This window comes from Scaptodrosophila lebanonensis, unplaced genomic scaffold (assembly GCF_003285725.1).
Source record: "Scaptodrosophila lebanonensis strain 11010-0011.00,11010-0021.00 unplaced genomic scaffold, SlebRS2 tig00000001-arrow-pilon, whole genome shotgun sequence".
In the NCBI taxonomy this organism is placed as follows: Eukaryota; Metazoa; Arthropoda; class Insecta; order Diptera; family Drosophilidae; genus Scaptodrosophila; species Scaptodrosophila lebanonensis.
This window is the reverse complement of record NW_022060529.1, coordinates 8,158,945-8,172,431: the sequence shown is the minus strand read 5'-3', so window position 1 is coordinate 8,172,431 and position 13,487 is coordinate 8,158,945. Positions and strand designations below refer to the sequence as shown.

Here is a 13,487-nt window from a genome sequence, read left to right as displayed (position 1 = left end):
TCTTATTATATAATTGTTGCACAATGAATATATTAATTAATTACTCCTTTAATTTTGTACTTTTGAATAATTTAACTGATTATATCGATTTTAATCGATGGTTTCGATATCAATACCGGAATTTAGTTTTACAGGACTGGCAGCACTAGTTGTCAGATGGAGATCAACTGTGTGAAAGAGTGCAGTAAGTTGGCAACGCTAATACCTGCGACACGTGCGAGAATTTTGTTTATTATATTTTCCCCGCATGTATTTTGACTAAGGCAGAAAATAAAATACCCATAAACTAAAAGACCAAAAATGAAGTTTTCATTCAAAGTAAGTACAAACGAAATTATTACAATTGCCAAATTAATAACCCACCCGTTTGTCCGAAGTTTACAAATTTGATGGGCACCATTTACCGGAATGGAAACTTGGCCTTTTCTCCGGATGGAAATTCTGTTATTAGTCCTGTGGGCAATCGGATAACGGTGTATGACTTGAAGAAGTAGGTAGATTACATGTAAATTTTGCTATCAAATCGTCTATATATTACGTTCTTATTTACAAGCAACAAGTCGCGAACATTGTCGGTGGAGTCGAGATACAACTATACCAACATTGCTCTTTCGCCAGACGGGAGCTTGCTAATCGCTGTCAATGAACGTGGCGAAGCACAACTTATCAGCATGATATCCTGCACCGTTATACATAGCCACAAGTTCAAAAGTGGCGTCCAGTGCATAGTCTTTAGTCCTGACGGAGCATATTTCGCTGTGGCTCAAGGCAACGTTGTGCTCATTTTTTGCGCCCCAGGCGAAATAACAGGCGAGTACAATCCTTTTGTGCTGAAGCGACATTTCATAGGTGGTTATGACGATGTTACGTGGTTGGATTGGTCACCGGATTCCAGTTTGTTGGCCATCGGCTGCCGTGATAGCTCCACAAAAATTTGTGCAGTTAAATTTTTTAAAAATTTTCGTACAACAAGTCTCAGCGGCCACACAGACGCTATAGTTGCCTGTTTCTTTGAAGCAAATAGCCTCCATTTGAATACTGTAAGTAGGAATGGACAGCTTTGTCTCTGGGAATGCAGTTTGGCGCCTTCGGACTTGACAGAAAAAACAAGAAATGAGAATGCAGAGCCTCAGCGTAAAAAAAAGCCACCCACCACTGCTGCTGGTTCAGGCAATGAGTCCGAAGATGATGTGGACAATGTCATAGAAAAAACAGATACCCTGGCAGTGCCAGATGATGAAAATGAAATCAAAGATGAGAGCGTTAGAAAAGCACATCCATTTTTCTACAAGAAGCTCGCACGCCACTATTTGGCCAATGAACCTAGGAAAGAGCATCGTGATGCTCTGCTAACTGCAGCCAACTATAACCCGCGGACTAAGGTAATGGTGGTAGCATTTAGTACTGGAGCGTTCTACCTCTACGAATTGCCTGACGTGAACATGATTCATTCGCTAAGCATCTCAGACTATCCCATATCAACTGCGCTGTTTAATAGTACGGGAGATTGGTTGGCCTTGGCATCGCGCGAAATTGGCCAACTGCTGGTATGGGAATGGCAAAGCGAGCAATATATTATGAAGCAGCAGGGGCACAGCAGTGAGATGACTTGCATTGCATACTCATCGGATGGCCAATATATTGCTACAGGAGGCGAGGACTCGAAGGTAAAACTTTGGAATACACAAAGTAGTTTCTGTTTCGTCACCTTTAGTGAACACACTAGCGGAGTTACCGACGTCCAGTTCAGTCGCAACAAAAAGTTTCTTGTTAGCAGCTCATTGGATGGCACTGTCCGTGCCTTCGATATCACCAGGTCGGTTTATTAACAGGCTTTTTAAAACATTATTATAAAACATTCTTATTGGCAGGTATCGAAATTTTCGTACTTTTACATCCCCAACACCGGCACAATTTGCTTCCGTTGCACTTGATTATTCTGGCGAACTAGTTGTAGCAGGTGGTCAGGATGTGTACGAAATTTTTTTGTGGTCTGTAAAGACGGGAAAACTGTTGGAAGTAATCAGTGGGCACGAAGGTCCAGTCTCTTCTCTGGCCTTTTCGCCATCGGCCATTTCTTCAACACTTGTTTCTGGATCATGGGATAAAACTGTGAAGATTTGGAACTGTTTGGAAAGCAATAGTGAACATGAATCCATTGACGCACTCGCAGATGTGACAAGTGTAGCATTCAATCCAAATGGTGAAGAAGTAAGTTTGTTTTATGTAACAACAATGAATTTATTCAGACAGTTTATTTCTATAGGTTGCAGTTGCCACACTCAGTGGAAACATAATTATTTTCGATGTAAAATCGGCCACGCAGGTGAACACAATCGAAGGACGCTACGATTTGGGCAGCGGACGTTTGGAGACAGACATTATAACGGCCAAAAAAAATGCTGAGGCTAAGTGAGTGAATGATATTTTGCTAGTATTTTTTTACTCAGTTATGTTTCCATAGCTACTTTTCCACAATTGAATATTCAGCTGATGGTGAATGTCTATTGGCGGCAGGCAAATCGCCCAATATTTGTATATATCATGTGCGCGAGGCTATATTGTTAAAGAAATTTGAGATAACAAAAAATCAGAGCCTGGATGGTCTAAATGTAAGTACAATATATATGCTGTCCATTGTACACTTATTATGCATACTATACTTGTAGGAGTTCATCAGCCGTAAGCATATGAGTGATTTTGGTAACATGGCTTTGATCGAGCAACGTGAAGAACTTGAAGGGGGCAAGGTGGCTGTGCGGTTACCGGGCGTACGAAAAGGAGATATGTCTGCGCGTCGATTCCAGCCCGAAGTAAGGGTGTTCTGTGTACGCTTCTCACCCACCGGACAAGCCTTCGCAGCCGCGGGCACTGAAGGATTGTGCATTTATGCGCTAGACAAGGGTAATAAAGCTGCAAAACCTATAAGGCATTTGAAAGTGCATTAATTGATGAGTTTTATCTTCTTCAGGTGTTGTTTTCGATCCCTTCGATTTGTCACTGGAAGTTACACCAAAGGCCACGCATGAAGCCCTAAATAATAGAGAATATACAAAAGCACTTATAATGAGTTTAAAATTAAACGATCCAAATTTGATTGCCTTAGTATTGGAACGCATACCCTATAAAGACAGTAAGTGGTTGCTCATGTGTAATAAAATTGAATAGTTATATTGCTTGTCTCCTTTAAAAGTCCTTTGAAACAAGGTCTTCAGCGACCTTAACTTTTTGCAGCTATAAATAGAAATGGCTGTAACACACCCTTGTATTAAAGTTTCTCGCTGACTCCTTTTTTTTTGGATCGAATGTGCAAATTTGCGCACGTGTTGTTAGTAAACTGTTTCAAGGGTATGTTTGCATTCATGCGGCCAACTGATGGCCCATGAATATAAAAACATAACCAAGCGGAAATGCATAAATTAAAAAACAACAAAAGAATATCCTTGCTTTAAATAAAATTTGGTTTGTATTAGTCGTAAATTAGTAATAATACTCTTTTCAGTTGAACTAATTTGCGCAGATCTATCCAATGATTTCGCCCACCGCTTACTCCAAAATCTGGCCCGCATGCTGCAATCTTCGCCCCACATAGAATTTTACTTGCAATGGTGCTGCTGCTTGCTAACTAGCCACGGGAATCGTGATAGCGCGTTTCAAAACCCCGCCTTGCTGGCGCTCCACGAAAGTATCTCACGCAAATATGAGATGCTAAATAAAATGTGAGTATCTGTTGTATCAGTTTATAAGTAATATAAAATCTATTATTTTTTTCGAAAATGTTTATAGCTGCGACTTCAACAAGTACACTCTGCGCGTGCTTTTGGACACTGCAAGGGAGCGCGAAAATTCGAACCAGACTAATGGTGATAAAACAGCAATGGATGAGAGTGATAGCGATTCAGAAATGTTGCTTATAAGAACACAAGATGAAGGATCTTTGAAATTACAGTTTAGTGACGAGAATGAAGACGACTCGGACGAGGATGACGTTAGTGAAAATGAAGATGCAAATTAAATGAAATAAAATTGAAAAAAAAAAAGTTTATATTTGTGTAAATGTATCAAATGGGACTTGAGAAAATGTATCTATTATTATATTCCTATTTAAGGGAGGGCTAAATGTCAACATTTTTGGCATACTTGTAGATGGGATTGATGTGAAAATTACCCCCATGAAATAATTAAAAGGCCCCCTTTGGTGCTTTATATTAATATTATTGTACATTTTATTTTGCTTATATTATTGACAGGTTTTGAAAGAGTATTTATTGGGTAACTAGATAAAACCAAATATTTTATATAATAAGCAATTATTAGAACATTACAATTTAGCTGGAGAAAAAGAAAATGTTATCTGAATAATGCAGCATAATTAAATATTTCATTCATCGTTCGAACTTATTTGAGTGCAAAATGAAAATGAATCTATCGATTTGTTTCTGAAAGTAACAGTCATAAATATTTCAAATATTTTCTCTTTTTGCAGATAAATGAAAATGTGTATGTGTTAATTAAAAGTATACATTATTATTATTTACATATACAGTTTTGTTTGTAATTTTTAGTTAGCTTAACAATTAAATCTGCATTTCTGTGCCCTAATGATTTTCGTGCACTACTTTCAACTCGATTTAGATACATATATAAAATCTGTATAAAGCCACAGCACTAAAGTTCGCTTGGATTTGAATACACTTTGCATAAAAAATAGAATGGCCTTTGAAGTGTAAATTTTTCTAAATGGCATTTCTAATATTATTTACAATAGCAAGTTTATACTCTCTAGTTATATTAAATTTTTATTATCTTTAAAGCACCAATTATTTTCTAGTGAAGTTGCTTAGCCAAAAAACTAAATAAATAAAACTAAAAAGGAATGATATATTAGCAGCCCCCTTCCATAATGTTTTAACTAACTTGATGAATATATAAAGTGGGGGCTGCAGACGTTCATAGGTTAAGGTATTGTCACAAGCACTGTGCTGCATTTGTTGATGAAACGCCTAGAATATACGTTTCCCGTTTGTACAAACTTCCTCCTGCTTACAAGACAACTATTTAAAGCTAGTATATCCCCTCCCGAAATTATTTTTAAGCATTGATATTTTTGTGGAATCTTTTAAAGTAGCATTATTATTTATCATAGCGCATTGCTTCTCAAAAATACACACAATACATACACTCTATATGTATCTATACCTGTGCAATACTAGGATCGGAAACCCCAATTTTTAATACTACTGAGCAAATATCAAATACGGACCCCAATAAACATACAATTCGGTGAAGTTTTTGTAAATATTTTGGAATACTACTTTGTTAAAAAATGTCTGGCAAGTGCTCTCAAGCTTAACTAGCTGCAGGTAACATCTGTAAAAATTATTATTTGATTAAAATTAGATTTAGACAATGTAATGAATTAGCCTCTCTAATATGTACGCAGACTTAACTGCAAAGAAAAAAGAAAATCTGAGAAAAAGAACAAACATATAGTAGCAGCAATTGACGCACATAAATAATGCTCAATATGAATTATGAACCATTCAGCTATGTATATGATTACTTGGTTTATAAGTTATACGCGCACTATGCCTTTAAGTCAACATTGCGCCTACCAAGTTTTGTGCCTCAAATGCAAAAGTTAACTCAGCATTGTGTAAAATGGGTGTGTAGTTCGATGTCTGGTTTTGTTTTTTAATATAAATTTTTTTAACGGAGTCCAGAAGTGTGCATTCTGGAACTCCCCAAGTCCTAGGATGACTTCATCAGCAGTATGGGCCAATAAAGTAGCACAAAAACAAAGAACAGTATGGGAAATACGGCACGTGAGACTTTGTCGATTTCTCGCCACATAATTTTCTCAACACCGGTGTCCGTATCCGTCCAGGCTACCGATAGAAGACTCTGCCGTCGCGCTGGCTTTGGCGGTCCGCCGTTGCCCTGCAAGGAGGTCTGTAAAGAGAAGATATATGTTGTTAACAATATAGTATGCGCTGCAGCTAAGAATCAACCCAGTTCTTAATTCATAATAAATGAAAAGGATGTTAAAATTCCCCAGTCAATTTTAGATTTATTTAGGCGGCACAGTGTGCGGTTTCAATTGGGCATCATTTCTTTATCGATGGCAGAAATACGAAGTAATTTGAAACAAATACAAAATCATTAGCTTGAAGGAAAACAAACTGCATTATGTCCCATAGAAATGTGTGCCAAGGCAACTCACTACTCACTCACCTGGCCCGGTGTTGTCGGAGTTTGTGTGGCCTTTCGTGACCGCACGGCTCCACCCTCCCAGCTCGCCATAGTTGCACATTGACCTTTCTCCATGTTGCTTATGCGCTGCATACGATAAACAATAGCAAAAAAAAAAAAAAAAACCCAAACAACAAAATAGACATTATTTATTTAAGAAGGCACCAGGTTGGCGGCTTACCATGGGTAATACCTTTGGTATTCGGTTGACCTGGTATTGGTACTGAACGTCCAGAACCTTAACAACCACGAATTCGGCCAGGGCAGCAAATACAGATACCTAAAGCGGATATTCAAATGATTTAAATATCATCCAATTGGCGTTGTACGGCACTTACCATGCAGCCAGCCATCCACAAATCCAGGGCCTATTGGGATAATAATTCAGTTAGTTAGGGGAATTTTTATAATCCTTTGAGTTTGAATAATTGCCTTAACATACGCCACGGGTGGTATATCCGCCCTGAGACCCGTGAACATTGTGACGAGCGTCAGCATGCATGTGACGAGCAATGTTACGCGTCCTGGAATGGCGTCCAGGCCCAGCCAAAAGCTGAACCACGACAACATGACGACCAGGGACGAAGGCGCAAACGTCTGAATCAAATGATGACCGATTTGGCGCTCGAAGCGAAAATAGACGGTCAGGCGTGAAAAATTTCCCACCTTCTCCGGCATATAGCCGTCGCTCTCCTCCAGTTCCAATGGGCCCAGATTGTACTGCAACAGTTTAAGTTCTGGATTGAGCGTCGCACCATTTCCGTCCGCTGACCAGCGTAGCTTGACCTTCTGGTTGTTGGATGAAACTTGAGGGAAAGTGTTCGCATTTTAAAATCAGTCCTTCATTTTATTTTCCGACTTACAGCTCTCGATATATATGGGACACACTTGTATATCCATTGGGTAGAGTTGGAAGTCCATCTGACAGGCTATGATTGCGTGCATCCGTGCTGCATAGCGAACCGTTTTATTCTTGTAAAGGGTCACCGATGTAAATTTGTGAGTCAGAGTGGCTATTTCTACAAAGAGAAGACATCGAGAAGACGTTGCAGAGATGCGGAACAAAGTGGCTTTGATTAGAACTATAGAATTGGTAGAGGCTCAATTAATTTTGTCATGATGCCAAGTGCTATGCTAATAGTGCTCTGCCACAAAGGCAATACAAAAAGGTGCGGCCACTACTACACCAGTTTACAAACATAAAAAAGAAAATTAGTGCCAACATTTTTAAACAAAACTGAAAATAAAGAAATCTTTCTCTGCCAATCAGTTCTATATTTATCTAGCAATATAAAACAAAATAACAAATTTCCCACATTTTTAATATTTCATTTTAATTTAAAATTAAAAAAAATTTATTGAAAAGGGTGTTCACAGGGAGTTAATAGGAAAATCAATTAGTTTGCAAAAGAATTAAAGGAACGGTCGGGGACCAAAAAGTTTGTTCTCAAATTTGACGAATTGTAGATTATGTATATACATAGGTTTAAAAAAAATATAGTTTTTCTCTACATCTTCAAAGTCTATTTGTAAGATATATTTGTATGCTCTCTGACCACACCTCAAGCTTTTCGATAGGCAACTAGATAGATTTCAACTTATATTTATATTTATATTGACAATGTTTTTTAACTCTGCAGTGGAAGGTCGCCTTAGTGAGCTACAACTACTTATACAATAAAAAAAACCAACAATTACAAACTGTAAAAAAATAGCAAAAAAAAAATAGTATAGTTATGTTTAGAAAATGTTGTAAACCAGTGTTATTGCATTTAGTGAGAACATTTAAATTCTGGAAACAAAACAGTGCCCCGAAAGTGCTTCAAAAACAATATGCTTACTACTTAAACAAATAACTATATTTATTAACGGTAATTGCTATAGAAGAATCGCACTAATACTTATTAATGTTCAGTTTTTTGACAATGTCAAAGCCATCAAATAAACCAAAGAGTCAAGGTAAGATCTAATCATTGTCTAGTGGCGTTAGCAGCCCAATATAAAATACATAGAGTACTGCAAAGAGTGCAGGTCAGTTGCAAGCACGTGTGGGTGTTGAAGCCAGCACTTGCTGGTGGCAGTGACCTTGAATGTTGCACGGTCAGCTAAGCCACGCCCAAACTACCTTTTTTGTAGGGGGAACAGGTGCAGCCAAATTCAGAATTGGTTTGTGTACTTTGAGGGTGATTTTATGGTAGCACGCAATGAGAATAAGTGGTATTTGCAACCTAGACAGAAAATTATTATGTAAAAACCTACGCAGGGGCAAAATAAGAAGAACTCTACTTGAATTCTGGGTTCAATTTGGCAGAGTGGATAAGCAAAATCCGCTCCCGTTTTCTCAAAACGTCATTTTCATCTATCGTTTAAGGTAAACAAGAATCATTAAATATTGTCAGCTTCAAATACAATTCACAATTGCTTGGAAAAAATGTAAGGAAAACCGTTTTTTTATTCATAAATGGCTGGCAGCAGAAAGGTGCATCCTAAAAGTATGCTTTTCTTAATTCCAATTATGTTTCACTTCCACACAAAAGCTAATTGTTTAGAATATAATTTGAAGGCATTCATATTTATTTTTAAATATGCTCAAAACTTATATATATTTGTATGTAAGCGGTTTAAAGTTTAATCAATTTATGCTACTCTGAGTTTTTTGCATATTTGCGGTGTTTTAGGTTGTAGGTTGTAAAATGAGTTTTAATAACTAATATAAATAATATATCTTATAAATACATACATACTTGCATGGAAAACGTAAAAATAAAAGAAAATGTACATAATAAATTTGTGCGCTCTTGCATTTGGTATTATTCTTGGAGTTATGGTCGGGGAATGTGCGTTGGTACGATATTGGATACAATTAACACAATTGATTGCTTATTGATACTGAATTTAGTTTCTCATTCAACATAGTATTGCATGTAGGTAGAAATGAATGCATTGATATTATACATGAATCATCAGTGAACTTAAGTCATTTTGGATTTTTGGCGATTGACAGCACATTCTAGATTTTTGTTGTAGGTAGGTATACTTAAAGTTTTGTTCAGATGAAAGTTTTTTATTTCTCTTTCATCCTTAGCGCGTAGCATTGAAGTTGTCCCAATATATGGGCTTCCAAATCCTTAGAAGTTGGCATTGTAAAATTGTTTGTTTTAATTTTTTTTTTTTTTTTGGTTCGGGAATTGTGAAAAACAATAAAATCAATAGTAAAAAAATTAAGAATCTGTTATTATATACAAATCAAATGCATTGGTACATTTAAGGGAAAAATAGTACACGTGCTTTGATGAACAATTATTGCCATTTCCGATTTCATAAATAAATCACTAGATTTGTTAATTTTAAACATACTACAAATGCGCTTTAGTTAATAGCCGAAGCCACACACATAAATATATACGCCCTTACAATACAATTTTAATGAAATCGAAGAAGATTATTTTGATTAAATACTTACCAGCAATCTTTGAATTCAGAAAATACGGATCCGGTTGCCAGAGATTGTCGAAAAACTCTGGAAGTAACGTCACATAATCGTCGCCTTCCTCAAATATGTCGTCTGATATCTCCAGTCTAGACTCCATCCACCGCTGATGTATAAACATGTCTACTCTGAAAATCCACGGATAGTGACTAACTAGATTGTGATTCCCCGGAAAGATTGTCAAATCACCATTTTGATTATCACTTACCTAAAGTCCATGTCCTCTACGTTTATTGAGTTAATATCTACAACAAATATGCTAAAGTCTACTATCACTGGCGAGCCCTTCTGCGAGGGCGGTCGTATTTCTGCAAATGAATAAATTTATTTACGATATCAACCAACTGATTCAACGTTAACAGTCAGACCAATCTGGCCCGTTCGTTTTCCAACAAAAGAGGCGTCTAAAATAAATTGTGTCCAATTGCTAAAAACACCTCGTGGAGAGCTTAAGGCGCAAAAATTGCTAAGCCTTACATTTTCGTGCTCGAATCCATTTGCGTGCGCGTATTGACCCACTCATATACCCCTACCTAGTCCTAGTCCTTGTCTGACCGACTAACTATTGTTCCAGCCAAATAAACCATTACCACTACCATGACGAAGAGAATACGATAACAAATAAACCTTCCATTTCAAGTTCAAAGACAAGAGACTGTGGAGCAGGTTTTACAAGAAGGGAAAATCGATGAGAATAATAGTGGTGTTGATTATTTTCAAATTTAAATTGCTTCAATTTTAGCCTTTAATCATACACGAATCACCCACGTAGGCGTACCCCATTATTTATAGTGTTTCGTTTGCGTTGTTTTGATGTAATCATGCCCGCACCTCCGCCCGTTGTTCCATCGGTCTCTATGTAACTTTTCTTTGAAGAAGGAGCTTTTACGTAAAGCGTGTAAAACGAACTATCTTAGCTTACCAAAATCAAAGGCTCAACTTTGCAGGTAGCCCAAAATAGGGCTAACTTATAGGTAGTAGACATAAATTGTTCTGTTTCTAAGCATAAGGCAGAGCCATGTCGAGGGCGGAAAGTAAAGTTTCCTTAGCGCTTTATACATTTGGTAAGCATGTTATTAGGGCTAAGGGTCTTTGCTAAAGGGTGTTCCTACATTATCTAGTTTATATAATTTATAAATGCCTTAATTCAGACTCTGCAAAAATATGTTTTGTTATTCGGCAGATTCAAAACAATAAAATGCATTTTATCTAAAAAACATTTTTAATACTATTCTTGATTGAAATCACCTCTGAAATGTTCGGATTGCGTGCATCGTAACTGAATTGTTTTTATTATTGTTAGAAAAATGCACATATGTGTGTTTATTTTGTTGCATTTGTCTGTTGCTGTTATTAAGGAATGCGCCCCTTTACTTTTTGTGATCCATATTTCAGGGCCAGTCTCAACTTTATCTTTGGGACAAAGATGCGAAGTCTTAACCACTAAGAACGCCACGTCTCTAGAGACTCACTGGGGATGTCAGTGCCGACATCCTTCGCTTCTCCACCCTTCTGGAGTTGTAGGTATTGTTGTTTGACCTGTAGATTTGCGGCGGCGAGCCGCTCATCAGTTTCCCACGTATTGTCCTCGTCAGACCAGTACTTCCATTTTATTAAGTACTCTACCTGTCCATTGCGAAAGCGTTGGTCTAGTATGGCTTCTATTTCGAACAGTTTGTTCAGTTCAATCTCTGCTGACACGCCCTCAGCTGGCCAGCAAAAACTGGACTCCACACCGTCAATGTTCTTGCCGTCATCCATTTTGTATTTGATAGTAGAGTCAGATTCGATTGAATAATGCCTGAGCTGCTTATTTTCAACATCGAAAAATGACAGTAATCCATGTGTCTAATTTGTCAAAATTCGAAGAATTTTTAGCTTGCTGCAAATAAGTATGATTTCGAGCTATGTACATACATACATACATATATCAAACCACATCATTTCCCTACCATATCGTGCTAAGTGCATTATGATGACGTCAGTACACAGGCATACATATGTATGTATGTATAGGCAGAAGTCGAGCTGTTATAGCCGTGCATTTCGTGTTGGTTACATTGGAAACAAAAACCCTGAAACTCTTTGCGTCACGTCTGCACGCAATTTCTTGTCTAGATACAAACATATACATATGTATGTACATTTAAAAATCCGTGCAATTAAAACCTGAATCACCAACTTTCGGACCGATACTATATCAGGACTATAGCCTATCAATAGAAAATAATAGATGCATGTACATATGTAAATACATTTGCGCAGAGCTTACCCGTCTGGGCTTTCGGAAAATTGAAGAAACGCAGTTGTGTCAGCACCGAACTGGCGACTGCTTAGAAAAATTGTATAAAACTAAACTGACTTGAACTGAACTTACCCTTGACATAATTAGGCGGAAGAACCACTCGGGGCTTCGTCGTATAGTTCACGTGGGCTTCCGTGGCTTCGCTTAGCCTGAAAATGAGCAAACATTTAAATTCCACATGTGACCAACAAAATGTTACCGATTTTTTTAATTCCGGAAACAAGAGGTGTGTATTTGGGTATGTACATACAAAATATATATAGAGGGATAGAGTCTGGGGCAGTAGTACCCCCTCGCATTTGCTAAAAACTTTCACAAATTCAGCATGAATCGCAATTAACGTCATTCGTGTCCGTGTCTGATTGGCTGTTTAACTTTTTATAAGCGAGTTATTTGGCTATTTTCCGAATACTTTGCTCCACTGCCACCAGCCGAGCTTAAAGCCAGTGAATGGATATTCGTGTTCGAGTCCCATTTGCTGTGATTCGAGTGACCTTGGCTGGTTTGTCAAATGATTTGCCAATATTTGCATATAGAAGGCTACGGGTTGCAAAAAAAGCAGCAAAATATAAAAAGAACAAAACAAAACAAAATGGCATATGATGCGATGTCACATGTCACCCCAAAGAATATCATGCATCACATCGAGGGATCTAAAATAGTATATGCCTTGAGAAAGGGAAGATTTGGCCATGAAACAATCGTGCCTCTCCTTTAGAATTATAACAATGACTAGAAGATGCATTGCTGAATTAATAAAGATTTAGGATGGGTAGAACATGAAGCCCAGTCCTTTCTCTTCTAATTCTTGATTTCATGAAGTTTGACCACCAATAAATTCCTTAAATTTATTCTCAAGTTGACGATAGATATCTCTAAACCCTGACAACTAATCTGTAAGGCTAGAAACTTAAAACACAATTCGATTTTGTAATTGAGAAATACTACAGCTCCTGAAAATGTAAGAATAGCTTCATTCTTAATTATTTCAATATACATATGCATGTAAAACGAAAACGTAAAAAGGGTCATAAAATAAAGGAATCTGTGTGTTAATGGCTTTAACTGAATATTCAAAGTATGTTTGTATGTAAGTACTACGAGTATACGAGTATATCGATTGGCCACACACAGATGTGCAGCATACAAAGCACATATTCAAGTGAAATTCAAACTCACCACATCAATATGAATCCTAATCCAAACGATATCAATGCGTTTGTGTATTTGTCCAGCATGATGTGTTGGAGACGAAACGGAAAATCAACTCAAACCTCAAATCATCTCACTTTACATCGACGTGGGAATTTCATAATTCAGTTTATGAAATCAGCAATGCGATACCGAATTTCAATTGGACTTCAAGAGTAAGCAAAATTTTCATTTATCACGTATGGCATTAGTTGTGTGTGTTTTATTTTTTATATTATTATTATTATT

At 37.2% G+C, this 13,487-nt stretch overlaps 2 protein-coding genes across 2 annotated transcripts; one reads left to right on the top strand and one right to left on the bottom strand.

Annotated features, from left to right (window-relative positions):
• The first annotated feature begins 190 nt into the window (after positions 1-190).
• LOC115634712 (periodic tryptophan protein 2 homolog) lies at positions 191-4,015 on the top strand. Its single transcript, XM_030532595.1, has 10 exons — positions 191-318; positions 378-490; positions 554-1,816; positions 1,872-2,211; positions 2,267-2,412; positions 2,465-2,612; positions 2,670-2,904; positions 2,972-3,133; positions 3,503-3,719; positions 3,787-4,015. The coding sequence occupies exons 1-10, from the start codon at positions 301-303 to the stop codon at positions 4,013-4,015; spliced, it is 2,871 nt and encodes a 956-aa protein (XP_030388455.1). The 5' UTR covers positions 191-300.
• Positions 4,016-4,753: 738 nt separating this feature from the next.
• LOC115633642 (glycine receptor subunit alpha-2) lies at positions 4,754-13,355 on the bottom strand. The gene is made up of 10 exons (XM_030531083.1): positions 13,227-13,355; positions 12,120-12,196; positions 9,951-10,050; positions 9,716-9,870; positions 7,116-7,271; positions 6,685-7,058; positions 6,591-6,620; positions 6,434-6,532; positions 6,235-6,339; positions 4,754-5,952 (listed from the first exon to the last, which is right to left on the bottom strand). Exons 1-10 carry the CDS (start codon positions 13,283-13,285, stop codon positions 5,752-5,754), a joined length of 1,356 nt encoding a protein of 451 aa, XP_030386943.1. The 5' UTR covers positions 13,286-13,355; the 3' UTR covers positions 4,754-5,751.
• Between the last annotated feature and the right edge of the window lie 132 nt (positions 13,356-13,487).